This window comes from Tursiops truncatus, chromosome 7 (genome assembly GCF_011762595.2).
Source record: "Tursiops truncatus isolate mTurTru1 chromosome 7, mTurTru1.mat.Y, whole genome shotgun sequence".
Taxonomy (NCBI): Eukaryota; Metazoa; Chordata; class Mammalia; order Artiodactyla; family Delphinidae; genus Tursiops; species Tursiops truncatus.
The window spans coordinates 102,773,203-102,799,027 of NC_047040.1; the positions used below are offsets into that span (position 1 = coordinate 102,773,203).

Sequence of the window (25,825 nt, forward strand, 5' to 3'; positions counted from 1 at the left end):
TTTCAGACACCCAAATTCTTCAACTTTACAACCTTTTCTTTCTGAGGAAAATCCCTACATAAGCATGCTTCTTTGTTCTCTCTTCTAACCTAATCCCTCATTTCCCCCTCTTTTAGGTGACCTAACCCACACACTCACTGCAGGAGCAAGCTACTTCTCTCAGTTCTTACTGAAAGGTCATCCTGGGCCGTGACTTTCGCTCTTCTTTTCCTGGTCTGCAACCTCAGATGTCCTGTGGGCTTGACAGTCAGAATTACCCTACCTAGTAAGAAACTCCGCGCGTCGCACACTTGAAAAGTGAAACTTGAAGCATAAGCCCATCCTTGTTTTTAACCAAACGAAACATCTTCACTCACCTGGACTACAGGCACATCATCAAATGCTTTAATAAAGTCCTCTTCATCAACAGCACCAGCTCCCTCTTTTGCAGCTATAAAAAAGATCAATTTTTGAAATGTAAACAGTGTGCATCGGAGGAGTCTGAAGATACAAAATCAAAATTATATTTTGGAAGATTTGTAACTATGTTTTAAGTCTTAAGTTTAGAGTTTTTGTGGCATTGACAAGCATTATAGACTTTCAATATTCAGATAAAGTATAGTAATTTTACAGTGTAACGTATGTTAGCTTAAAACCATTTAAAGACACTACTTGCTTAAGGAGGGCCAGTCTAGCCGTTAAAAGATTTAGATGGTTTATACTGTATTAATGTATAAGTCTTTTCAAAGATTCCAAATAAACATATAATAGAAATTTTAATTCTTCAGGGAATAAATGAAATTAGGTCATTGTTAGGAATCTAGCAATTCTGTGAAACATTCAAATAAGTTCTAAAGAATTTAACAGTTTCATCTCAACTTCATATTGGTCTCCAAACATTATTTCGAAAGAAAAAAGGAAAAAAACATTTTCATTTCCTTTAACTCATGATAACTGTCAATTTTTCATGTACATGTCAGTTGCAAGTTGACCCCACGAAGTTGCTGTAAGATACGCCGTTACTTAAAAGTTGTTATAATTGCTATCATTTGGGAGGAAGCTTTTTCTGTTTGCTAATAAGCGTCACTTCACGTATGAAAATCATGTGACATTTTATCAGATGTTTTTTCTTCATAATAAAGGTTTCCAAATGGTTATCTACAGTCATCCCTGTAACCCTCATTAATGATTTATATTGATTAGTCCAAGTGCTTTTCTAGAGCTTCTTACCAGACAAGTTATCTGGAGTTTGAGGTGCTCATGGACCACCTAGACAGAAAGGGCTTTAAAGACAACTCGTTACAGTGGTAAATACGTGTCATCACTCTTGATGACTATTACTCTGCATTCACAAGCAAACTACACACAGACAGCAGTAACACACTGTGAGTGGTGCCCTGTGTCTGCTTTAGGTTAGGACTGCGTCCCACCAAGCAGATGGGTGCTGAGCTGAGAGCTCCTCTGTGTGAGGCCTGGCACCACATACCGAAGAGGACTCGTGGGCCAAGCACAGTCCCTGGGCCCGAGGCATCTGATGGGGAGCCAACAGGGAAACTCACGACTATGGCGTTAGACGAAACGGAAAAGGACAGGATCAGGTCTGAGGGGAAGACAGGGTTGGTACCTCTGCACAATCTACACAGGTCGGGTGTGTGCAAGGGGAACGGTGAGGGAAGGGAAGGAAAAGAAGTGGTCTGATGACACAGAAAATTTCTAAGCCTCGTCTATGGAATGGATGCTACTCAAAAACGGATCAAGAAAACACATTAGGAAGATTGTTCAGGGCTTCCCTGGTGGCGCAGCGGTTAAGAATCCGCCTGCCAATGCAGGAGACACAGGCTCGAGCCCTGGTCCAGGAAGATCCCACATGCCGTGAAGCAACGAAGCCCGTGCACCACAACTACTGACCCTGCGCTCTAGAGCCCACGAGCCACAACTACTGAGCCCGCACGCCTAGAGTCCGTGCTGCGCATCAAGAGAAGCCACTGCAATCAGAAGCCCGCGCACCGCAATGAAGAGTAACCCCCGCTCGCCGCAACTAGAGAAAGCCCGTGCGCAGCAACGAAGACCCAACGCAGACAAAAATTAATTTTTTTTAAAAAAAAAGTACTGATACATGCTCCAACAGAGATGAACCTCAAAAACATTATGACAAGGGAAAGGAGCCAGACACAGGAGACTGCATATTGGATGCCTCCATTTCTATGAAATTTCTAGATAGCTAAATGCCTAAAGACAAAACATGGGCTGGGGAAGGAAGGAACGGGGAGGAACTGTTTAAAGGGGATAGGGTCTTCTTTTGAGGGATGAAACTGTGTTGCAACCAGGCAGAGGTGGTGGTTGCTCAACACTGTGAAGATAATAAATGCCACTGAATCGTTACCTTTAAAATGGTTGATTTCATGTTGTATGAATTTAAGCTCTTTAACAACAACAACAAAAAATTTTTAAGGAACCAAAAAGTAAAGGATTAGAAAGAACTAGGAAGAGCAACACAAACGTAAGAAATGAGCCCAGCTCTTCCCTCTGCCGCCAGCACAGCTCCCGCTGTGCAGAGACGCTGTGCAGAGGCTACGAGGGCGGGCGCTGAGCCGCTGAGTCAGGACACGCCGCCCGGGGCTGCTGCAGAGAGCAAGAAAGGCCAGCAGGAGGAGGTGGCGTCCTAACGCGGGTCCTCACTTCGGCTTTACCTCAGCTCAGCTGGCTGAGCCAAGAGCCCACTGCTGACAGCAAGCGCGGTTCTAAGAGCAGCAGCTATGTGAGTTTTTTGGAGGTAAAAAATTTACACAACTATAGTAAATCAACTATACTTCAATAGCATTTTTTTTTAAGTAGGTAATTTGCATGTAAATTTAAAATGTGACAGCCAAATGAAACCTGTGTATAACAAGGACTCAAAACTGCCTAAATTGGGGGATGGGATAGCAGGGGGATTAGGGAAGAAATCCTTACAAATCAATGTTCAAAGCCTCAGGGAGCTAATCCTTACCATTCACTAATTCGGCATCCCTACAGCAACAAAATACATTTTAAAGACATAAGGTACAATCTGACTTCCGGACAGTCTCAGTCTTTTCTTTTTTTTAAATTTTATTTATTTATTTTTGGCTGTGTTGGGTCTCTGCTGCTGCGCGCTGGCTTTCTCTAGTTGCAGTGAGCAGGGGCTACTCTTTGTTACGGTGCACGGGCCTCTCGTGGCGGTGGCTTCTCTTGTTGCGGAGCACGGGCTCTGGGCGTGCGGGCTCAGTAGTTGTGGCTCGTGGGCTTCAGCAGTTATGGTTCGTGGACTCTAGAGCGCAGGCTCAGCAGTTGTGGCGCTCGGGTTTAGCTGCTCCGTGCCATGTGGGATCTTCCCGGACCAGAGCTCGAACCCGTGTCCCCTGCACTGGCAGGCGGATTCTTAACCACTGCGCCACCAGGGAAGCCCGGACAGTCTCGTCTTGATACACAGCAACTGGCTGAAAGGCCCCCTGGTAGTGTCAGGCATGGCTGGAGCCCGAGGCCATCAGGGTACCACACGCTCTACTCTGTATTGGGTTCACGCGCCCAGAGGCTCTGCCTCAGCAAATGTGGCAACACAGCAGCTCAGACTTACAGCCTACCAGCTTATCAGCATCCACAGCAGAGAACTAATTTAATTCAAGAAGAGCCAGTGGAAGTGTACTGCCAACAGGATTACTTCACCTCTTAAGGACGCACAAGGCAAGTATCAACGCACGTCTGGTTTTAAACGTCGGCAGAGCTGACCCCGCGGTACCACACTGGGCTCGGTCCTACCTGAAGACTTGGATCCAAGGGTGGATGAGCCGAGCCTGCGGGTAGTCCCCATTCCAACGTTTCTGCGGGAGCTTGCTGGAGCTTTGGATGACGTAGAGCTGGCAGAAGAAGGCCTATTACCATCCACAGAATCCTCATCATCAAAATTTTTATCTGAAGAATAAGCACAGACATCATTTTTTGTTTTCATTTTTAAGCACTTTTTCACCTGAACTGAAAACAGCAACTAGTCTTAGAGATGAATGGCTTGCCAACTCTTTTGCAACCTGAGGTGCCCATCCAGGTCTAGAAAAAAGCCTTAGCTGAGTCCAGAATGCAGCTACAAACATCCTGTTTGCTTTCACACATCTGGAATGCTCTCCACCCCAATTCTGGAAAACCATAAAGAAGAAAATAACCTCTCATAAAACTACCACCTAGGAGCATACTTTAACAATTTGACATATTTATGACCATCCTCTCATGCATTTTTTTAATAGTTAACATTAAATATATTTCGTTTTTGGATACTGTGTATTTCAAATACGTCCATTTTACCACATGATGAAACATTCTTCATAAACACCATTTTCACGGTTCCATGGTACTTTGCAACTGGAAAATGGCACAAATGAAAAATACTTTCATTGTTAGACATTTAGGGTGATTCTAATAACTTACCATTAGAAATAATATTGCAACAGATACCTTTCTACTTGCATCTTTGTTTGAACTTCTAATAATTTTAAGGAAAAAAAAATTCCTGGAAGAAGGATTACTGGGTCAAAGAGTATAATAAAGTTTCTGATGGGTACAGCCAACCTTATTTTCAGAAACCTCATATAAATACATACTTTTCCTGGAAATTCAAAGAAGGGCCTATCTTGCCACACCCTTGCCAATGCTGAATATTAAAAAAAAAAAAAAAAAAAAAGCAAGCCTCTTCTTTACTGTTGCATTCCTCTCATAGTGAAGTTGAGCATTTTTTCATAAGTTCATTAACTTCTAAATGTTCTAAACAGCAGGAAATCCAACCAATATTCCTCAAGTTGTATTTAAAATTTTAAAAAAGAAAACCATCTTTGGGCTTATAAAAATGAACATACTTATGAACAGCATTCTGATGGCACAAAAATTAAAGCTCTCCCGATACAGAGCACGTGTGGGTCATTCAGGGGGCTAAACAAAGAACTTAGGAGTCATTAAAAACAAAAAAAGAAAACTGACGTCCATAGCCGGCAATATTCATGATTTCTGAAAACGGGCATTAGATTTTTACCAGAAAGTCTGAAGTAAATAATTGCTGACCAAAAAACAGATACAAATAACCTGTTTTTCTTGCTCTAGTTGCTTCTCAGCTGAACTATCAACAGCCAAGTCTTGTGTCTACTCAGGACCCTAACGTTCCTTACACCTCACCAACAATCCCCTTCAAATCACAGGGCTTCTTTTATTCAACAGTCAGGGAGGGAGGAACCATATCCTCACAAATGCAGATCCCTGTGCAAACAGCTTCCCTCAACACGCCTTTACATTCCCCATCGCCTGGGCAAGCTGTGCTGTAATCCATACAGCAAGGTCTTGCTGATTCAGGCGTCCAGTGGTCTATTAGCACAGACTTCCCACGTGGATTCAGAAGTGATTCTTACACTGTAGAGCACACCGACAAGGCCGCTGCAAGAGTAAAACTTGGTCTGAAGTACAGGACGAGGTCACCCACTGGGCACTGACAGGAGCCCCGAGAGCATGTGGACCGCTGTCGTGACACGGCCACGCTGCGGGGCTGTGTCATTACTCCACTGAGAACAGTGACAGCCCCGGGCTGTGGGGAAGGTTAATAGTGAGTGGGGGACACGACCACGACTATGCTTCACTCAAAAACGCATGTAAATTGTGTTTAGCTTTGTCTTTCTAACACAGGCAGGCAAGCCATGTAGAAATGCGTTGTTATTGAGAATTATTTTCAATGGGCCGATTTCACTGGAATTCCTGGAATTTCCACTTGCAGCAATGATGCATTAGCAAGGACCTAACCTCTTAAGAGAAACCAGACAGAATATGTAAAACTACTACTTTCAGACAGGACAACAGGCAGTGCAGAGCTGAGATGCCTCAGAGAAGGGAAACAAACAAGGTGAGCTCTACAATCACCCCCAAGTTCCTGCCTGGAGACAATTCCCAGGCCACCCAGGCCAGGGAGCCTGACAGCCTTGCTAAGTGGAGAAAATGAAGACCAGACTCCAGGGGGGGCAGGTAGCTGGGAGAGGCAGGGCCGAGTGCTGGGAAAGAGAGAGCCACACTGAAAGAGAGCTCCAGGCATGCCTTAAGCTCTGGGCCACGCCGCGTGAGTGAGATGCCCTAAGGGAGGGCAAAAAATGGCCAGGAGACTGTAAACTGAACAACCCCAAAGTCCACACAAAGTAGGAAGATGCTCGAGCACCAGAGCTGGGGTGCTCTCGGTGACTCACTGGAGGCATTCAGTAGAGACCCCAGAGAGAGCAAGCCTAGTAGTGGGGCCAGGTCTCAAGGACAGTAGACAGATCTGCAAGTAACTCAACTGCTTTGCCAAACAAAGCATGACATTCTTTAAAGGACTATGACAAAACGCAGACGCTCAACAACGTAACAGTCACAACACACAACATCTAAGCAAAACTTCATAAACAGATGAGAAGCAGCGAAATGTGGCTCATAATCAGGAGAGAAAAACGTCAAAAAATAAGGACCCACTAGGAAATGACAGAGATGATGGAACCTGCAGACGGGAACATTAAAACTGCTACACCTGTGGTCAAGGAGTAAAGGAACTCACAGACATAATGAAAGAAAAGGAAGGTGTTTTAAAAGGACCAAATGGAACTTCTAGAAATTAAAAAAACACAGTAGCTGAAATGAAAATATCGTTGAAATGGGATTCAAAGCAGATTAGACACTGCAAAAGAAGGGGGAAATGAGAGAATTTAAACACACAGCAATAAAATTTAACCCAAATTAAGCATAGAGACAAAAAAAAGAAGAGCCTGAAGAAGAAAAGAAATAAGAGGAATAGTCTCAGAGATCTGTAGGATGATACCCAGCAGTCTGACACACGTGAAATTGCACTGCCAGCAGAAGCCAGAGGGAAAAAGACACATTAGATACTGAGGAACAAAATGACAACAGCTTTCATCAGAAACCATGTGTGCCAGAAGACAGCGGAATGAAAATGGTGAAAGGAGTATTAACCTAGAATTCTACATCCAGCAAAAATATCTTCTAAGAACAGAGGCTGAATTAAAACTTATTCAGACAAACAAGACCAGAATTTATCACCAGCAGACCAGCACTCCAGGGAATGCTGAAGATCTTCGGGCAAAAGGAAAATGAAAACAAATGGAAACTTGGAATTACATTAAGAAATGAAGATCACTGGTGATAGTAAATATGTGGATAAATATAAGACTTTCTTCTCGTATTGTAACTACTGTAAAAGATAACTGATTATTTAAGGCAGAAATAAAATACTCAACATTTGGTCCCCATTCTTTTTATATTCTCATGTTACAGGAGGATAACCTCACGGCCAGAGAAAGCATCTATGTCGGCATGTGGATATCCAGGCGGTTAGGATATATGTTGCTGTAAGGGATGCCACACAGAAAACTGGGCAAGTATGAAGAGAATGGAAGCGGTTCAGATTCGTCCTCAAAGAGCCTGTAGTTTTAAAAGTTAATCACAACTTGTCCACGTTCACTGCAGATGCCACATTACGTCCGCTGCACCGAGGACGCAGCTGCTTCATCACCAGTGTCGGCGTGGAAACGGCCCCCAAGGAAGGGAAGGGGGAAAGGCAGCCAGTGGGAGGTTTTTTAAAACTGAGCTCCAACAGTCCCGACTCAGCCTCTTTACTTCCCCTTTGGAAACAAATCTAACGGGCTTACTTATTGAATTTTCTAAACAGATTAGAAGCAACTAAATATAGAAATAGCGAGAAAGGGGGATGGAACACAGGAGTTAAGCACAGTGATGTGAATGAAAAGTGACAGTTGAAAGCCCGACAGCTAAACAGAAACTATAAAAAGCAAACACGCACATAGAAAACACCCCGAACTCACAAGGCTTAGAACCCAGTGCAGGGGTCAAATCACGTGTCCCAACCTAAAAGCGCAGTACCGCGTGCCCATCACCACGACGCTGCACCAGCAAGATTACATGATTGTTCATGGGATCCATGTGCTAACAGAGAAAGTAATTCACCTTTTCTATCTGAGTTAGAAATTCAGGGGAACAGGAACGAGGGTGTAGTCATTTACCAGGTTAAATTTGCCCAGAGAGGTGTTTGGAGGATAAAGGTCAATTGAGCCTATTATTTGAAAACTAACACACCGTCTAAAAATAAGTTTGCCCTCTGGTTCCCAGCTTTTGGGACACCCAGAAATTAAAATCAAATCCAAAAGGGGGTTAGGCTCTCAGAAAGGTACCCAGTTTCAGTTAACTGGGGTTAAATTTCTCTATGTAGAAGGTGCCGTTCCCGACCCGGACAAATGAGCTGTGTTTGCCACCGCACTCGGTCACAGAGGAGACACACTCGGGATCCAGTCCAGGGTGAGGGGTCTCGTGGTCTCTGGGTCTAATATGTTCCAGTATCTTTCAACTAAATCAATCCATACTGAACTCTACGAGTCACTTAAATTCCCATTTTCTTTAGGCTTTTCAGCTAAGCAGACATCTGTTAGAATACAGCCTCTTTTTCTAGAGCTTTAACCAAGGCAAACACATGTGTGAGAATGAATATTTTTAGCTATGCAAGCTTTTGCTATTACATCAACTTAAAACTTTTCACACATTAAGAAAACATCTGTTACACAGAAAACGTTCTTAGAGAAGGATCGGTTCTCCCTGAGCCCAAAGAAATAATTAATTCTATCTCCTGGCACCACTGCAAAGACTGTCATTCTGAGGGTCACTTCTCTCATGTGACAGCCTGGGGTAGAAACCTGGCATAAGCTCATTGGCGCCTTCGGTTCCTTTAATCTCTTAAAAATCACCCCAGTTCCATTCCCCCTTTTACAGCATTGGGACAAGACATTTAAAAATAACGCGTGAAACTTCTACAGTGTGACGCTAATTTTCATCCAACTCTCAATCACCCCACTCCTGGTAACCCAATTAGCAGGCAGTTATCGTGAAGTGAAAAACAGCAGTAAAACAGCATGCCCCAAAGAACTGTTGATACAATAGAGATTTTAAAACACAGAAGAGAACCTTTTGAAAAAATTAAAAGTCCAGAGAGCACACACAGTCATTCGTGGACTTAGCAGCAAACCAGCCTAGTTCTCAAGGCTGAGTAAGTCTGTGAACTTGTGCTGAAGTCCTCAACTGTGGTCCAGATGCTGGACAGAGGCTGGCGAGCGGCCAGGGCCGGCACAGGCCGGGGCAGAAGCAGTCCCTCCACCGGCCTGAACTGACCCACATTCTGAACCCCCTAAGGAAGGGCCGGCAGAGCCCCGGCAGCCTCAGGACTGAGCTGTAACCAGGCTGGATCGGGGGTGACACAAAGCAACAAGCCACACACAGACTCTAGGTCAAAAGTCACCACACAGACCACAGCACGGCACTGTGACTGGAGGTTCAGGTCCAGGAGTGGCAGAAAAACATATCAGTCTAAAGACTGACTTCAAGTTTGGTGTTTAGAACTTGGAATTACAAGTTTTGGATCATATTGTCCATTTAGAAAATGTATACACTCATCTATGAGGACGAACAAAATGTCACAGAAACTACGAGGAGGTGTCTGTCCCGTTGTCCATCTGCCAGGGAGGCCGGAACCTAAACCTCCAAGCTTTTCCTCTTTTTTCCCCTGAGGCAGGCCGTGACCCACGCAGGTCCAACGGGGAGAAAGTTCCTCGTTCGTTCTCTTTATAAAGACAACTAACTCCCTGTGTCAGGGTCACTTTGTGGAAGCTGACACCCCAACAGGCTTTCAGCTTCGCCCACTCCCTGTTACTGAAATTCTCCTCCAAGGGAATGAGAAATGTGGCAGCCTAGTAACTGGAGCATAATTAGCAATCCCAAGAGAAGGCTGCACGGAGACACGATAATAAGCCCAAAGGCAGGCTGCTTTCCGTAAATATCCCCGAATATCTTGTCTTGATCTGTCACAGCTCTAAGCCATGGCTGACGGCCCCATACACCAAACACACTCCTGTGTAATCCTGAACGCACCATCCTCTGCGAGCCTCCCCGGCTCTGTCCTGCTCTGGGCTGCACAGCCATAAACGTCTTGCCTTTTACTCCGACTCCCCCTGTGATGAGCTGTGTGCAGATCTGTTCTGTCTCTCTGTCCCTGGAGCAGACACATTCTTCTGGAATCCCTCACACCTACCACAGAGCCTGGGCCAACACACAGTAGGGCAATCAGATACTTAACTCTGGCAGTCCGCAGGAAAGAAGTCAAAACTTGTGAATGGATGCAAACCATCCTTCACGTATCTTTTTCAGAAGCTTTTACTGCTTTTAAAAATGTATAAGGCTTCATTAGATAATATAGTCAAACAAAGTCTGACAATATCTGAGGGAAAATGAAGAAAGTAAGGTAAATACAATCCTAAATGTTTTTTTAACCTTCCTGATGTCCTACCAGTCAGAAATCTTTATTCCTTTTTTCTGATAAAACATATACCTATTTAAAAATTACAAGTCAAAGCCCTCTTATATCAATCATAACCCCCCAAAATTAAACTGTTCACAACGATATATATGCATTTCCAGACTTCAATGCATGCATAAACCTACCATTATACACACACATATGCAACAAAAACTGTTTTGCCCACTACCGATATTTAGTAGATATTTTTTCTGTATCTGTCTAATCCATTTTGAAGACTACTATTACACTGCTCACATATGTAACATTTGATCAATCGCTTATAGACAGCTCGATTATTTCAAATCTTTCACCCTCATAACACCACTGCAGTCATGTGTTTAAAAGCAGCGACAGTGAATGCACACCTAGGTCTGCACACACCTGCGTGCCACGCCGTGTTTGGGGCTGTGCCTAGTCTCATCAAATGCTCCCGACCACCCTAAGAGGGAAGCACTATCGTGACTCCACGTTAAAGGCAGAAAATCTTAACGCAGCCAGATACAAGTGCCTAGAGTCACACAGTTAATAACTAAGAGGGGTGGAGCCAGGGTTCAAGTCTATGTGCATCTGACTCAAGATGCTAGGATCCGAGTTGTGATAACAAACGACCACCACACAAAAAGAGCAATTCACGTAAACCGGCCACTGTGTGCTACGCACGGTGCTCAGTACTTTCTGTGCGTTATTTAATTCTTACAACACGCCTTTGCTTACTTAAGAAAAGTACTTAATTAAGATAATTTCTTAAACATGGAATCATCAGTGACTCTTATGGCTGCAGACATAGAAATCCTCAACAAAGTATCAGCAAACCAAAGCTAGCAACATATAAAAAACTATCACCATGGCCAAGCAGGATTTATCCCAAGAATGGAATGTTGGTTTAATATATAAAACTTAATTTAATCATCATATTAATAAACTAAAAGACAAAAACACACGCTCAGTAGACACAATAAAAGTATTTGACAATACTGGGGCGGGGGGCGGGGGGGGGAAGAAGCCTTTCATGCTAAAAACACCACAAACAGGGACTAGAAGGGAACTCCCTCAACCTGATGAAGACTAGCTACAAAACACAAAAAACACACTGTTAACATCTTATTTAATGGTGACAGACTAGATGTTTTCCCCCTAAGATGAGGAAAAAGACAAGAAGCCTACTCTCACCACTTCTATTCAACACTGTACTAGAGGTTCTAGCCAGGACAATTAGCAAATAGGAAGAACTAAAATTATCTCTATTCACAGACGACACAATCTTGTATATAGAAAGTTCTAAGGAATTCACTAAAAAAACTATTAGCACTAATAAATGAGTTCAGAAAGGTCGCAGAATATTAAACCAAAATAGAAAAATCCATTGTATTTTTATACATCAGCAATGAACAATCCAAAAATGAAATTAAGAAAGCAATTAACAAGAACATCAAGGAAAAAAAAATACTTAGGAGTAACTTTAACACAAGTTACGTTACAGCATGTTTGCTGAAAACTGCATAACATTATTGAGAGAAATTAAAGACGTAATAAATGGAAAGACAGCTCATGTTCATGGATCAGAAGACTTATGAAAAGTTACTTTGCTCATTATCCAAACTGTATTTCTCATCCATTTGTCCTCACCAGCTTTGACTTTTAACCAAAGTTGGATGGTGCCTAGAGAGGCATGAAGGTGCAAACCACACTGTCTGCAGCAGGTGGCTGGGTAAAAGCCTGTTTCTCTACAAAGTTCCTACACTCCTCTCCATCAAAATATGGGGAGTGGGGTAAGTGTACCCCCCCAAATCCAGTCAGTATGGACCAGCAGTGAAACCAAGAAGGACCCTGAGGGGCTTCTGGGCATGAAAGCCTTTTTGTCGCCCGTTTCTTGTAGGCAAGACTCCAGCCTCCATGACCTTCCCTGAGTTCCAAAGGGTGGATTAGAACAGCAACCCCATCCTTGAACTACTGCTAAACAACTCCTCATCAAATTCTCCCAGCTTGGGACACACGGTTTTGAGGGCAGGTGCCCACGGTGTCCCCCTCTGCCTGGCAAAGCAATAAAGCTATTCTTTTCTGCTTCACCCAGAACTCTGTCGCTGGGATTGGATTCGGCACCGGTGCACAGAGAAGCTGAGCTTTTGGCACCAGTACTAACTAGGACCAGTCCTACTTAACGGTGCTCAGTGACGAACACCCTTCAATATCCATATTCTGATACAAAACTTCCTCTGCCCTGTGTACAAAATTAAGAAATGCTTTTTAAGCATTTCAGAGCACAAGGCGTAGAAAAACTTTAACCTGGCGGGAAACACTGGCACATTTCACAGAACAAAACCGGACACGGCGCGACGGGAGTGACGAGGGTGCTGAGAGTGTGTTACGGCTGCAGTCACCCACTGTCCATCACAGAAAAGCAGAGCTGAAGCACAGGCAAGCTCAACGCCGAGGATGAGTTTCCACCCCCTCGGCCGTGCGCATGTCCACCCGACGCCTGCAGAGCAGATGAGCCAGCAGAGAGGGTGGGGGCCAAGATGGGACGACAAGAGGAAATTCAGTTCAGGCTTACTCATCCCCTAAGAAGGGAGCGAAAAGGGGAAGCAACTGGGGCAGACACGATCAGAAGCTGGAGAGGGACAGGAGAGGTGAGGGGACCCAGAGCAAAGTTGTGCCGACACCGGCACCGCCAGGGACAACTGATGAGCCCTCCCCGATCAGGTCAGGGCGCGCTTCTTCCTCGGCGTCGGATGGAGAACTTGCTGGCCGCTGCTCTACAGCTACCAGCTCAGGAGAGACGCGGCAGAGCCCGCGGCCGGCCTCGTAGGAGAGGAACGCACAGCAGGCGCTGGGCAGTGAGCCTGTCCCCCCGCAGGGCCACGGGCCACGGGCCACGGGCCACCGGCCACCGGCCTACACCTCCATCAAGACCAACCTCGAAGCTGAAAATGGGGTTTAAAAACGGAGTCCGCCTTCTGCCTATGCAACGTGTATCTCTCTAAATAAACCTGCTTCCACTTTATTTAATTAATTAAAGTAAAATAAAAAGAAGTTTAATAGAATGAAAATTGGCTCCTGTTTCCCTGTCTGTGAAAAAAGGGTGATACTGCCCACCAACAGGGATCATCTGAAGGCAGCCCTCCTCCACTGCCAGCTCCGACAGACCTGGGGGACGCCCCCCTGTAACCACAGTCCTGCCTCGGGGCTGGGCGGGACCCAGAGGCTCTGCCCCACCTGCCACCTAAGTCACGGCAGAGCCTGTCTTTCTGCAGGATTGGGGCCAGGTGGAGGGCAGCCTAGCACTGCTGCAGCCCAAAGAAGGGCGGCCCCAGCCTAAGAGGGAAGCGGGAAGCCAGCAGAAGGCGGCAGAGCAGAGGTCGGGGAGAGCGGAGGCCAACGCTGCGTCTGTGTGCCTGGGGACAAAACAAGACCCCTCGGTTACCCGAGCCAATTAATCCCCCTTTCTACTTATATACCTGGAGTGGAGGTGTACCATTTATAATCAAGGGGCTCTCTGTACCACTTGAAGGGGGTGTCACACAGATTAGAAAGAATATACGCAAAGGTAGGAAAACTCCAACTGCTCAACAAAGAGCAGCTGTTACACTCTGTCACTGTGTGATGCCCTGAGTACAAAAAAGCAACCTTTCAAAAATATGTGGATTGGGCTTCCCTGGTGGCGCAGTGGTTGAGAGTCCACCTGCCAATGCAGGGGACACGGGTTCGTGCCCCGGTCCGGGAGGATCCCACATGCCGCGGAGCGGCCGGGCCCGTGAGCCATGGCCTCTGAGCCTGCGCGTCCGGAGCCTGTGCTCCGCAACGGGAGAGGCCACGACAGTGAGAGGCCCGCGTACCGCAAAAAAAAAAAAAAAAATGTGGATGGAGCTGAAGAATTAGGAATAGAATTCTTTTTTCTTTAGTTGAAGAACAGTTGATCTACAATGTTGAGTTAATTTCTCCTGTACAGCAAAGTGATTCCGTTATACATATACATTCTTCTTTTTAAATATTCTACCCCATTGTGGTTTTATCACAGGATACTGAATATAGTTCCCAGTGCTACACAGTAGGACCTTGTTGGTTTTTTGTCTTTTTATAAATTTATTTATTTATTTATTTTTGGCTGCATTGGGTCTTCGTTGTGGTGCAGGGGCTTCTCATTGTGGTGGCTTCTCTTGTTACAGAGCACAGGCTCTAGGTGCACGGGCTTCAGTAGTTGTCACACACGGGCTCAGTAGTCGTGGCTCGTGGGCTCTAAAGTGCAGGCTCAGTAGTTGTGGCACGGGGGCTCAGTAGTTGTGGCTCGTGGGCTCTAGAGCGCAGGCTCAGTAGTCATGGCGCACGAGCTTAGTTGCTCCGTGGCATGTGGGATCTTCCCGGACCAGGGCTCGAACCCGTGTCCCCTGCATTGGCAGGTGGATTCTTAACCACTGCGCCACCAGGGAAGTCCAGACCTTGTTGTTTATCCATCCTATATATAACAGTTTGCATCTGCTAATCCCAAACTTCCAACCCATCCCTCCCCCACCTCCCTCCCCATTGGCAACCACCAGTCTGTTCTCTATGTCTGTGGGTCCGTTCCTGTTTCATAGAAAAGTTCATTTGTGTCATATTTTAGAGGAACAGAATTCTTTTAATGCTCTTATAAAAGGCATAGAACTAATTCAGGTTATATAGTAAAAGAAATGTAGGGACATTTTTGAGAAACAGAAGAATGCCTCAAACTCCCTTCTGTAGAGCTGGTTCCAAAATGGAAGGAAGGATCCACCTGCCCCCTTGTCAAGAAGCCTTGGGATGGTCTCAATGACAATTTTCTCAGGGTCACAGGAAAGAAATGTGTCATTTATAAGGTAAAGGAAAAAAACTAAATTAGGAATCTGCTTCCACCAAGTGGCACCAACTTTTAAATTCTCTCTAAACCCTCCACGGCCTGCCTGTGACTTGGAAGTTCAAGTCCAAGGCACAGGGTCACCTGAAAGGTGATGTGGTCTCAGAATACCCACTTTGTTGCTTGTGTAACAAAACTGGATGGATGCCCAGAGGCAGTGGACTTGTCCCCTTGGGGGCGGGAGCGGGGGTTACTGGAGAGGACACCTCCTCAGAATACTAAGAGCACACCACGTGCAGCTTCCCTCCTTCGTCTCTTCTGCATTCATTTACCAAGGACACCTCTGTGCCCAGTACTCTGCTGGGAGGTGGGATGCAGACAGGAAGGCGTGGCTCTCATCCTGGAGTTCACGGTCCAGAGTGGGAAACAGACACACACAACCCGCAGCAGTTATGCCTCAGTGTGACGCTTTGCTCAAGGCACGCACAGGATATGCCAAGTGGGTACAGAAGAGGGGCACATAGAACAGGGCTGAATCAGCCAGAAAGGGTTCCCTGTGCACCCCCACCCCCGCCCCAAGCCTCTGACGTGACTCACTCCGCCACTTGTGTCCGATACCGGAGGACTTCATGTGAACTGGGACCATGCAATGCTTTAAAGGGGTGCACGGCCTACACGCTTCAGGAACACAGTAGACCATCACGCTGAGTGAACACACGGTGAGAGAGCACACATTCCAAAGACACCTCCCGGACAGACGGAGGAGGGGCCAGGGAAAGGGGACAAGCTAGCCAGCGGCCCTCTGCACACAGACGGGTCCAGGAGCCCCACCGTTCTGGGACTATCCCCATCTTGGGCACCGGGGAGCAGAGGACACAGTCGCCAAGTCGTGCCCAGCGGTTTGAGTTACTAAAGTTGGCATCTCCTGACCAGTGTGAAGGCCCAACTAAAACTAACCCTGTTAATACGACGCCTTCCCCAAAGAAAAGAACCCACAGCGACACAGCAATCGTCAGGTACAGAAGATCAACCTTGAAGAAGAGTATCTCCCAACACACCTCAGAAAGACTATAAACTCATCCTTGGAACCAACCGAAAGGGAGGGACGCAAAGAGATGGCTACTTTATTATCCTGAGTATCTCAGGGGGTGAAGTAGGGAAGACGGGGATGGACCAGTCTTCCTGCCGGAAGAGCTGGCCACGGAGCTCGGGGAAGACTTGAACTGTCCCCGTATTAACATGGTCTGGTGAGCAACCACGAACTCCCGGCCAGATGGAAAACGTGGCTTTCCATTCTGCCAAGAATCGCCGTTCCTAGACATAGGTGTGTTAGTGCCTTAAAATCTGGACAGGTCCAGGGCGAGAGAAATGCAGGAGGAGCCTGCCCCAGGGGTGCCTCTTCCTCTCACGCTCCTACTGTCCACGAGGGTCACAGAGCGGGGACCTGGGACCGTCCTCCACGAGCCACCCAACCCCAGGTCACTCGGCCAGAGAAGGAGAGGGCACAGGAGGCTTAAATCAGCAGTCATTTGTGTGATTCTCTCTCTCTTCCAGATGCCACAGGTGCTCTGGGGCAGAAGACAGTTCCTCACACAACTTGGAATCCCTCCTGCTTCAGCCCCTGCACAGAGCCCCGTAGAAAGTTTAAGTCAGTTCACTACTGACTCTTGTATTCTCTGGCCATGAATGTTTAGCTACCTTCAGGCTTCTCTCCTAGGAAACAAGATTATCAAAGGGATTACCAAGGGATTACACTAAATCCCATGAAACAGATCAGTCAAGCTCAGGACAGCTCAAAAAGAGATTCTAAGAAAGAATTAACCATTGTCATGAACAAAAATTCACAGTCTTGTGAATTTTAACAATCTGGCGATCCTTCCAAGTAAACATTCCTGAGTAACTGCAGCAAGAGTTTGGGTCTGTTTCATCTTCTCCAACTATTACTGGGCCGTGTTTCTCTAGTGCAATTTTCATTCACATCTGAACAATTCCAGTCTTACCATCTGAAAAGTTGAAAGTCACATTACAGTTGATGGTGTTCCATGGTGTTAAGAAGAATAGGGCCTTTGGATAACTGTAACACACACAGGCTAAAAACCAATTTGCTACCACTAAGGCCTTAGTATCTTTTACTGAACTCACTCTCTTAGCTACTTGGGAGTTCACAATGCCATGATTATTTACATAATTACAAAGCAAACAGTAATAAGGCAAGAATAACTTGTTTGAAAATTTCCAAGTAGTTTGCTTTCTAAAATTCTTGTAATCTCGTCTGGGCCCATTAACTGTTAAGGGCACTCAGATTTGTTGCTGTTATTTGTCTAGAGAATCATCCAGACTGAGTCCCTGCCGGCTCAGGGCTTCTAAGACAGACATTCTGATGCCTGGCCAGGTGTAGAGGCCACCCAGCTGCAGGCTAAAAACAGGAAGCAAGCAAAGGAAAGCTCAGGGCAATATCAACACCACGGGAGGCTGTGAGCCTGTGTATTTTAAGGGGAGAAAGTACAAGTAAGTACAGTTATACTACATAAGGTGCAGGATATCCTCAGAGAGGCTTCTGGTAAATTGTAAGCCTACTGCTGAAGTTACTTGTCTGATAACTGTCCTTCACACTGATCATGTGCTTACTTTCTGGTCCTAAGAATAGGGCACACGAGCACACAGACCACGTGGCTGCCAGCGGGGCCAGCTCACCGTTACCCTGAGCCCCACAGCCCTCCCCAGCTCCCAAGCCAATTCCCACGTAACAGCTTCCCAGTTACGCCAGAGGAGACCGCCATGTGAGGGTGCTTATGAGAGCAGACACCCTCGCTCCCCTCTGGCCGCCGGTCAAAAGTCAGCCTCGTAGGCACCTCTGGGCAGACGGGGGGACCCCATCACAGCCCCTCAGCCCGGCTCAAAAATGTGCTCTGATAGCAGATTGCCTTCCAGTAGCTAATGGGCTCCTCCCAGCAGTGGGAGGGAAGAAAGCAAAGAGACGAAAAAGGAACCTGGTGGGGAAGAGGGAAGAAAAACGGAGGAGAGGAAAGGAATGAGGAGAGAATGGCAGGAGAGAACAGACCCTCTTTCTGAAGTTCTAATGCATGAGCAAAGCGTTGCTCTCCTTGAAGAAATTCACAAAAGGACCGCAGGCTGGCGGCTGCCTGACTTTGACAACCATCTCCCTCCTTTGTCCCTCCTGTCCCATCCGGTGACTGCGGGAGGGACCTTCCGGACACTCTGCCAGGCCCTGGGAAGACAGGAAGAACAAAAGCGCAGGCTCCCCGCCCGCCCCGCAGGCAACCTGTGCTATGAAGAGAGAGAATACATTTGCAAACACACAAGTATGACAGATATGTTTGAATATACTTGCAAACACACAAGTATGACAGATAACCCGTGATAAGGGTGATGCAGCGGAAGACCAGAGCGTAGTGCAGCGGAGGAGGGAAAAGGCAGAGGGGGTCATGAGAGACATTTTGGACGGGGTGGCTTCCACCAAAGGTGGAAGCTCACCATCATCACAGGGGCGAGGATCACTCAGGCATCTCTGTCACGAGCAGAGAATTCAAGAGCAGGACGGGGAGAAAGGGTAGCGGCAAAGTTCCAATGTACCGTGAACAGCGAAGCAAAAAAGGGTAGAGAGCGTGCTCTCGCAGGAAAGGGCCCTAGGGCACCACGGACTCACGACCCTGTGGCTCCAGCCTCGTGGCCACCAGCACGTGCAGGCAGCTGTTAGGACCACCGTGACAGCCGCCCTAGCTGTGGGTGTCTGAACGCAGAGAGCCACACTCAAACCCGATTCTCCTTTCTGTCCAAAGAAACCCAAGTAAGCTAAAGACACCAAAAATGAACTTTAAGAGAGAAAAGAGGGCCTTTCAATTGTTTTCTTTTCCAATTTCATTTTTATAAAAATCAAATGTACACACTTACTCAGCCCTGAACCTGGCTATAAGAGCCCACGAAGCCCATCCTAACTACTCCACTATTTTTCCTGCTTTGCTCAATCAGTTCTCCCAATTCCAAAGGTCAGCGATAGATCTGTTTTCAATGTCTGGGCATCCGGTGCACACAGATGGTACAGTCACACGTGCAGTCAGGTGATGGGCTGAGCCTAGAAGCAGCCTCTGTGCGCATGCCCACCAGAGCGGACGGCCAAGGAAAGCGTTCCGACCTCAGCGCTACACGCTTTCGTGCTGGATAAAGATTCTGGCATTTCTAGCACGGGGGTAAACCAGTTAGTGTGCGGTGCCACTGAGAAAAGATAACAATAACTGGAGTTCAATCCTCCCCATGTGACTGTAACCTTGGGAGGTGGCGTGGCGTGGCGTGGCGTGTGGTGAAAAGCACACAGGTTTCATAGAGCTCTTCTCCAGACTTTGACATCGCTGGCGTTGTTTTAGTTTAGACAAGTTACTGGACTCCTCTGAGCCTGTCCCTCATCTGCAGAATGACCATCATTCACATACCCGTTATCTGTGTACTCAGAAGGTCTTTAGGTGCCCACTCTGTGCCAGGCCCTTAACTGGATGCCAATAGTTCAGAGAAAAAAGTGCTTCCCACTCTCAGAGCTGACGGCCAGCAGCATGGGGAGGCTTCAGAGAGGAAATTCCTAGAGGTCACAGAGGCCCAGGGAAGGGACCCCGAGGCCTCTGCACCATGACGGTGGTGCCTGGAAGCTGAACAGATGCTGAGCTGGGTGACGAGGAGTGTGGACTCCAGTGGGGTCCATGTGTACCAAGTCCCTGGGCTGAAGAAACCCAGGCAGCGATCAGGACTGACCCCAGGGCTGATCAGGCTGGTAATTATCAATAATAATAACCCCAATCATCTGCATGGTAATAAGTTAGAGTAGGGCACTTAAACTGGTACTTAAAATCTCACAAAAGTACTCTAGGGCTTCCCTGGTGGCGCAGTGGTTAAGAATCCACCTGCCAATGCAGGGGGCACGGGTTCGAGCCCTGGTCCGGGAAGATCCCACATGCCGCGAAGCAGGTAAGCCTGTGCACCACAATTACGGAAGCCCGCGTACCTAGAGCCCGCGCTCCCCAACAAGAGAAGCTACCGCAATGAGAAGCCCACGCACCGCAACAAGGAGCAGGCCTCGCTTACCACAACTAGAGAAAGCCCACACGCAGCAACGAAGACCCAACACAGCCAAAAATAAATAAATAAATTTTTTAAGTGCTCCAAAATTACAGGAAGATATTTATTTATTTATCTATTTTTGTGTTACGTGGGCCTCTCACTGCTGTGGCCTCTCCCGTTGCGGAGCACAGGCTCCGGACACACAGGCTCAGCGGCCATGGCTCACGGGCCCAGCCGCTCCGCGGCACGTGGGATCTTCCCGGACGGGGGCACGAACTCGTGTCCCCTGCATCGGCAGGCGGACTCTCAACCACTGCGCCACCAGGGAAGCCCGAAGATATTTATTTTAAGTGAACATATTTGGACTTACATTTTTACTATTTCATGGAAAGGGGGGAGTTTTAAGCAACTTTAACTGCTGTGGACAAAATCTGCATATTGATGACTGAAAACTAATCTAGGAATCAGCAACTAATCTTTCAAAACCTTGGGTAATCTCTGAATGGCACAGTAACAAAAATCACAATGGATCCTTTCCCTGATTTAATCTTCTTTTCTCCTTTTGACCACAGGACTTATTTTACCTTTGAACTTGGCCAAAAGGGTATTGTGCTTAATTAATGTCAGAAACCAAATCCCACAAATATCAGATCCACATTTTGCATTCGTCTGGAAATGTCATTTTAATTATCACTGTACCAACCCTGACCCAATTCTTCCTGACAACCACTACACAGGAGCAAAAGCAAGTCAGCCGGAAAAATCCAGAGCCAACTTTGGGAGAGGGTCCCTACCAGAATGTCTTCTCATATTAAAGCCACTGCACCAAGAGCTAGCTGCCTCTTGTGCAATAATCCTTCAAATCCTCCATCCCTGCTTTAAGGACTTCATTCTCAAGAACCCAAGGGAGGCAAATAATCACACCTCTACGTAAGAAGAGAGAAATAAGGTGACAATATAACTGACAATAAACAGCTACATTCTGATAAATCTTAGTCCTCTAATGCCAGCCCCATCTCTGCTCCAAGACACAAACCCAACGTGAATCAAAGCCACATACAAATAAAATTCTAAGTTCAAGTGTCCAAAACTACAATCATCTCCCCACACTCAAACCTGCTCACTCTCCGAGTGCCCTGCTTCAGCTGGTCCCGGCACCACTCAGCCCGGCAGCCATCTCCCACCATGTCCCCCCCGCCCCCCTCCTCTCACTTCATCCTGAAGTGCAGCTGGTATGGCTCTCACCTCCAACCCCTCCCCTTGTTCACACTTATTCGACCACTGATGTGCATCAGTACAGACTCATCAACACTTACACCCTGGGTCATAATCCGGTGCTACCTTATTGATCAAACTCTTCTCGCTCTAGTCTGTGAGAACCTTTCAGCTGCTCCCTGTGACAGCTGACATACCCCCGTCACAGTTTTGATTTGTTTTGGTTTGGTCTGGCACGACCCTACTGTCTGGCGCTGCAAGACGCCCAGGCTCACTGTGTACATTCCCTGCTCCAGGCCTCAAACCTGCCATCCCCACAGACCCTGGCCGTGGTAGAAACCAAGATCGGAGCACTAGTGGCAGCTTCTTTTTAAGAGACCTTATTCTGCATCGGATTCTGTACCTTGTTTCTCTTAAGGGAGCTTCCATATCTAAACAAAAAGCTCAACCACGTCATTTTCAAGCTAAATCCAACTTTCACCTCCCGTTAAGACTGTGTCTCCACATCACACCGGTGCTATGTGCATCATCTCATTCACTCTCACAGCAGCTTGCCAACCTGAACACGAGGAACCGGGGCTGACGGACCAGCCGCCCGCCCAGGCCACACACTGTCCACGCAGACACAGATGCACACTCCAACGGAGGGGATCCGAAGTCCACACACTTATGATCCAGTCAGCTAGACCCAAACACCATGTACAGGAACGATGACACTTTTTGGATGATTTAACCCGTCTGCACCAAACTGAGAACTTCAAGGAAAAACTTGTAAATTTCTCATAGAGCTAAATTTCTTTCATTTAAAAGACCAGCATTTATTCTAAATTACGTCATTTCATTTTCTCTTTTTTTTTTTTTTTTTTTTTAATGGTGTTAAAGTTCCTTGTTTTCTGAAATAAGAGATACGGTGGGGGGTTTTGGTTGTTGCTATGTTATATTTGGTGAAATTAAAGTTGGTCACCCTGGGACTTCCCTGGTGGCACAGGGGTTAAGAATCTGCCTGCCAATGCGGGGGACACAGGTTTGATCCCTGGTCCGGGAAGATCCCACATGCTGCGGAGCAACTAAGCCCGTGTGCCACAACTACTGAGCCTGCGCTCTAGAGCCCGCAAGCCACAACTATTGAGCCCGCGAGCCACAACTACTGAGACTGCGCTCTTAGAGCCCGCGAGCCACAACTACTGAGCCTGCGCTCTAGAGCCCGCGAGCCACAACTACTGAGCCTGTGAGCCACAACTGCTGGAGCCCAAACCTAGAGCCCGTGCTCCACAACAAGAGAAGCCACTGCAATGAGGAGCCCGCGCACCACAACGGAGAGTGGCCCCCGCTCTCTGTAACAAGAGAAAGCCCACATGTAACAATGAAGACCTAATGCAGCCAAAAATAAATAAATATTTTTTAAAATAAAATAAGAAAGTTGGTCACCCTGTATCAGTCTCTCCACCCAATTTTTAAAGGTTTAACTCTGAGGAGCAAATGGCCTACAATAAAAACCTCAGCTTCTCAGCACGGCCTACAAGGCCCCCACCATCTCCCCTGCACTTTCCCCTCCAGGAATACCACACTGCTCTCAAAAACAAACTCATCATGTTCCTAAGGTGATTTCCAATCCAAGAACCGCCCCCCTCGGCCTCCACCCGCCCATCACCGGGCAAACAACTGATTAGGGATGTCACACCTTCCAAGTGTCCAGATCACCATGTGTCTAAACAGGCCAATGCCTGTTTTAATAATATCTCTTTGAATGCTTACAGTTTTAAACTATTCCCTAAGGCATCTATACTGAAAATGGCACAATTTCAGAATCAAAGAAACAAAGCCAGGGTTTTATCACAACAGTAGGGGCGAAGCACTGAGCTGGGTGACAGTTTGCTGGAAGGAGGGCAGGTCGAGGATGGCAGAAGTCCGGGGCCACCAGCCCATTTAGAGAACTCAAACCTCCCGTCTCCCCGCCTACTCCTCCTGAGGCTGCTGTGAGAATCAGAAAACAAAAACAAACAAGAGACATTCGGGAAAGTGCTTTGAAAATACTAAAATACACAGAACCATAGTAGAAAATGGCTGGCATTATATTGTACAGACTGTTATGGGTCCCTTATTAACCATGGTTGACAGAGGAAGATTCAAATATACCCCTGCTACAAGAAACAGCATTTAATCCTTGTTTCCTACTATACTTGCAGCTCCCTAGGGTAAAAAGTACCCTTTTAAATGCTTTTAAAGCCTGCATTTCGAGTAACAGTGACTAAGGAGACAGGTTATTGGAAAGGATTTATCAAGTGAGAGAACAGTCTTTATTTTAAAGTCAGAGCCACAAGGCTTTCTCCACGGTCTTTAACATAAAATGGTCAACCCCATAATTATGTCTCCCTGTTGTTTAAAAAAAAAAAAAATCTACAAGATGACAACGTAAGACAAATGCTACTTATAAGTAACACACTTTCAAATCCTCAAATGAAGGGTTCTGAAAAGAGGTCACTTCAGAACGTGAATTATTTAGCTGTCCTGCCCAGGTTTTGATTTCCTACAGCAACTTAAGCTGAATACAGAATACTGTTAAAAGGGGTGAAATAAAAATGACCACTAGCAGTATATGCTTTCAATTCTCAACTTTAAAATATAATTAAGAAACATAATCCAGCATCTTCCAATATGTCCATTTTCGGCAAACTCAACCAAATTAAGAAGACAGATATACACACCTTAACAATCTACGACAAAAGAACAGAGCCAATGAGCTGGACACATGCCAATTTCCCGGCAGGGAGACAAACGAACACTTGTTACTGTGCACAATTTATTCTGTGTAATACCTATTTTCAGCTGAAGGGCTTGGAAATATCCTTCAGAGACAACAAGTTAAAAGCCTGCCAGGAAGCCCATCCCACAGGAAACCTAGACAGGGATACAGGTAGTCCACAGCACGTCCAAGGCACTCTTCTTCCAACACAAACCTCCGTCACACGGAGCTCTTTCATGTCCTTTCAGCACTGCCAAAACCTGGCAAAACCTCCGTGGAAAGACTGAAGGCTAATCAATAAGACCTTTGTAAACAATGCTTCTTTCATAGTTTTTCAGTTCCATCTGCGCATTTTAAAAATGTAAATCTTTTAAAAGGAAAAAATTTTATACAATGATTCTCAAGACAGAAGCGGCACCCCTGCACTATTCTGATTTATATGTGTTTTTAATCTGCCCACTGTTGGGAAAACCATAGAAATTTCCAACCAGTAGAGTCCTTTCAAGACAGCCGATACTTATTAACGAATGTCTTGTAATTGCAAAATAATTTATTTTCATGAGCCATATACTGTGAATACACGAGAGCAGGAAAAAAAAGTTGAAAGCACATAAAATAAACAGAGGCTGATGAAAACACAGCTAACCTTGGCTCACTGTGCCTCCTTGCTCTCTCCTGGTCCTTGAAGGTCAACACTAACCTTAATAGAGCTGCAGCTTTCACAATTTTTCCTGACTAAATGCAAATACTCGTAACAATTATTTTCCTAAGTTTCATCCATGATCTTCAGTTCTCAAAGCAACGATAAAATACCTTAAATATCTTATTTCCTAGTTAAGCAGCAATAATTACAAACACTTTCCAGAATATATTAGAATAGCCTACCTTTCCCAGTGGTCATGACCGTCAGTGACCGCGGTACAAATAAAAACTGCTCTGAAAGCTACACCTGCTCACAGGCACTGACGCCTCAGCAAACTCTCCACCCACAGGGCTTCTTCAGTGCGATCTGAGCACCAAGGACAGCGGCCGCCCTCATTCCAAAATGAAAGCCTACACTCTGCAGAACAGTGATTGTTCAAGGGGCGGGGGCACCTTTCCCATCTGACGCAAGTCAGGGAGCCCTCTTTAACACTGGTGTCGAAAAAAATGTTAACCAACTACCTGACTCCCCGCCCCCCGGAAAAACAGAGAACGCTCTTAACATAAACTTTAAATGAGAAGAAAGTCACAAAGCTATGGCATTCCCACACAGATGATAAAGAAAGCTGTCAGCTGCAGCCTAAGCAACTTAAGCTGGCGCCAGAGACAGTCCCTTCCAGGCTATTTTAGGGGCGGTCTCCTTGGTGCAGCACAGTGCCCTTGCCAGTCTTGGAGTACACCATCCCCGCGGCCGTGACTACGGAATCACTTGCCTAAGATACTGAGCCAGAATCCCAAACCTCCTAACATGCAGAGTCCAGTAAACAAGTGGGGAAGGGCTGGGAACCCATTATCAGACCTGATCCACTTATTCACAACCACTGTTTTTAAAGACTGCACAATAACGGCGGCTTAGCTTCTCAATAAAGAAAAGACAATCAATTTGCCTTTCAATGAATGCTTTGTCCCAGCTATGCTGGGCAAC

General features: G+C 46.3%; 1 protein-coding gene across 11 annotated transcripts in view; it reads right to left on the minus strand.

Annotated features, from left to right (window-relative positions):
• CLASP1 (cytoplasmic linker associated protein 1) overlaps positions 1–25,825 on the minus strand; it is a 267,451-nt gene that overhangs the window by 116,732 nt on the left and 124,894 nt on the right. For all 11 annotated transcript variants that reach the window (XM_073807807.1, XM_073807810.1, XM_073807809.1 and 8 more), the window contains 2 exons: positions 3,757–3,909; positions 357–430 (listed from right to left, as the gene is read on the minus strand). In XM_073807807.1, the coding sequence (XP_073663908.1) occupies positions 357–430; positions 3,757–3,909 (227 nt within the window). The remainder of the gene's footprint in view (positions 1–356; positions 431–3,756; positions 3,910–25,825) is intronic.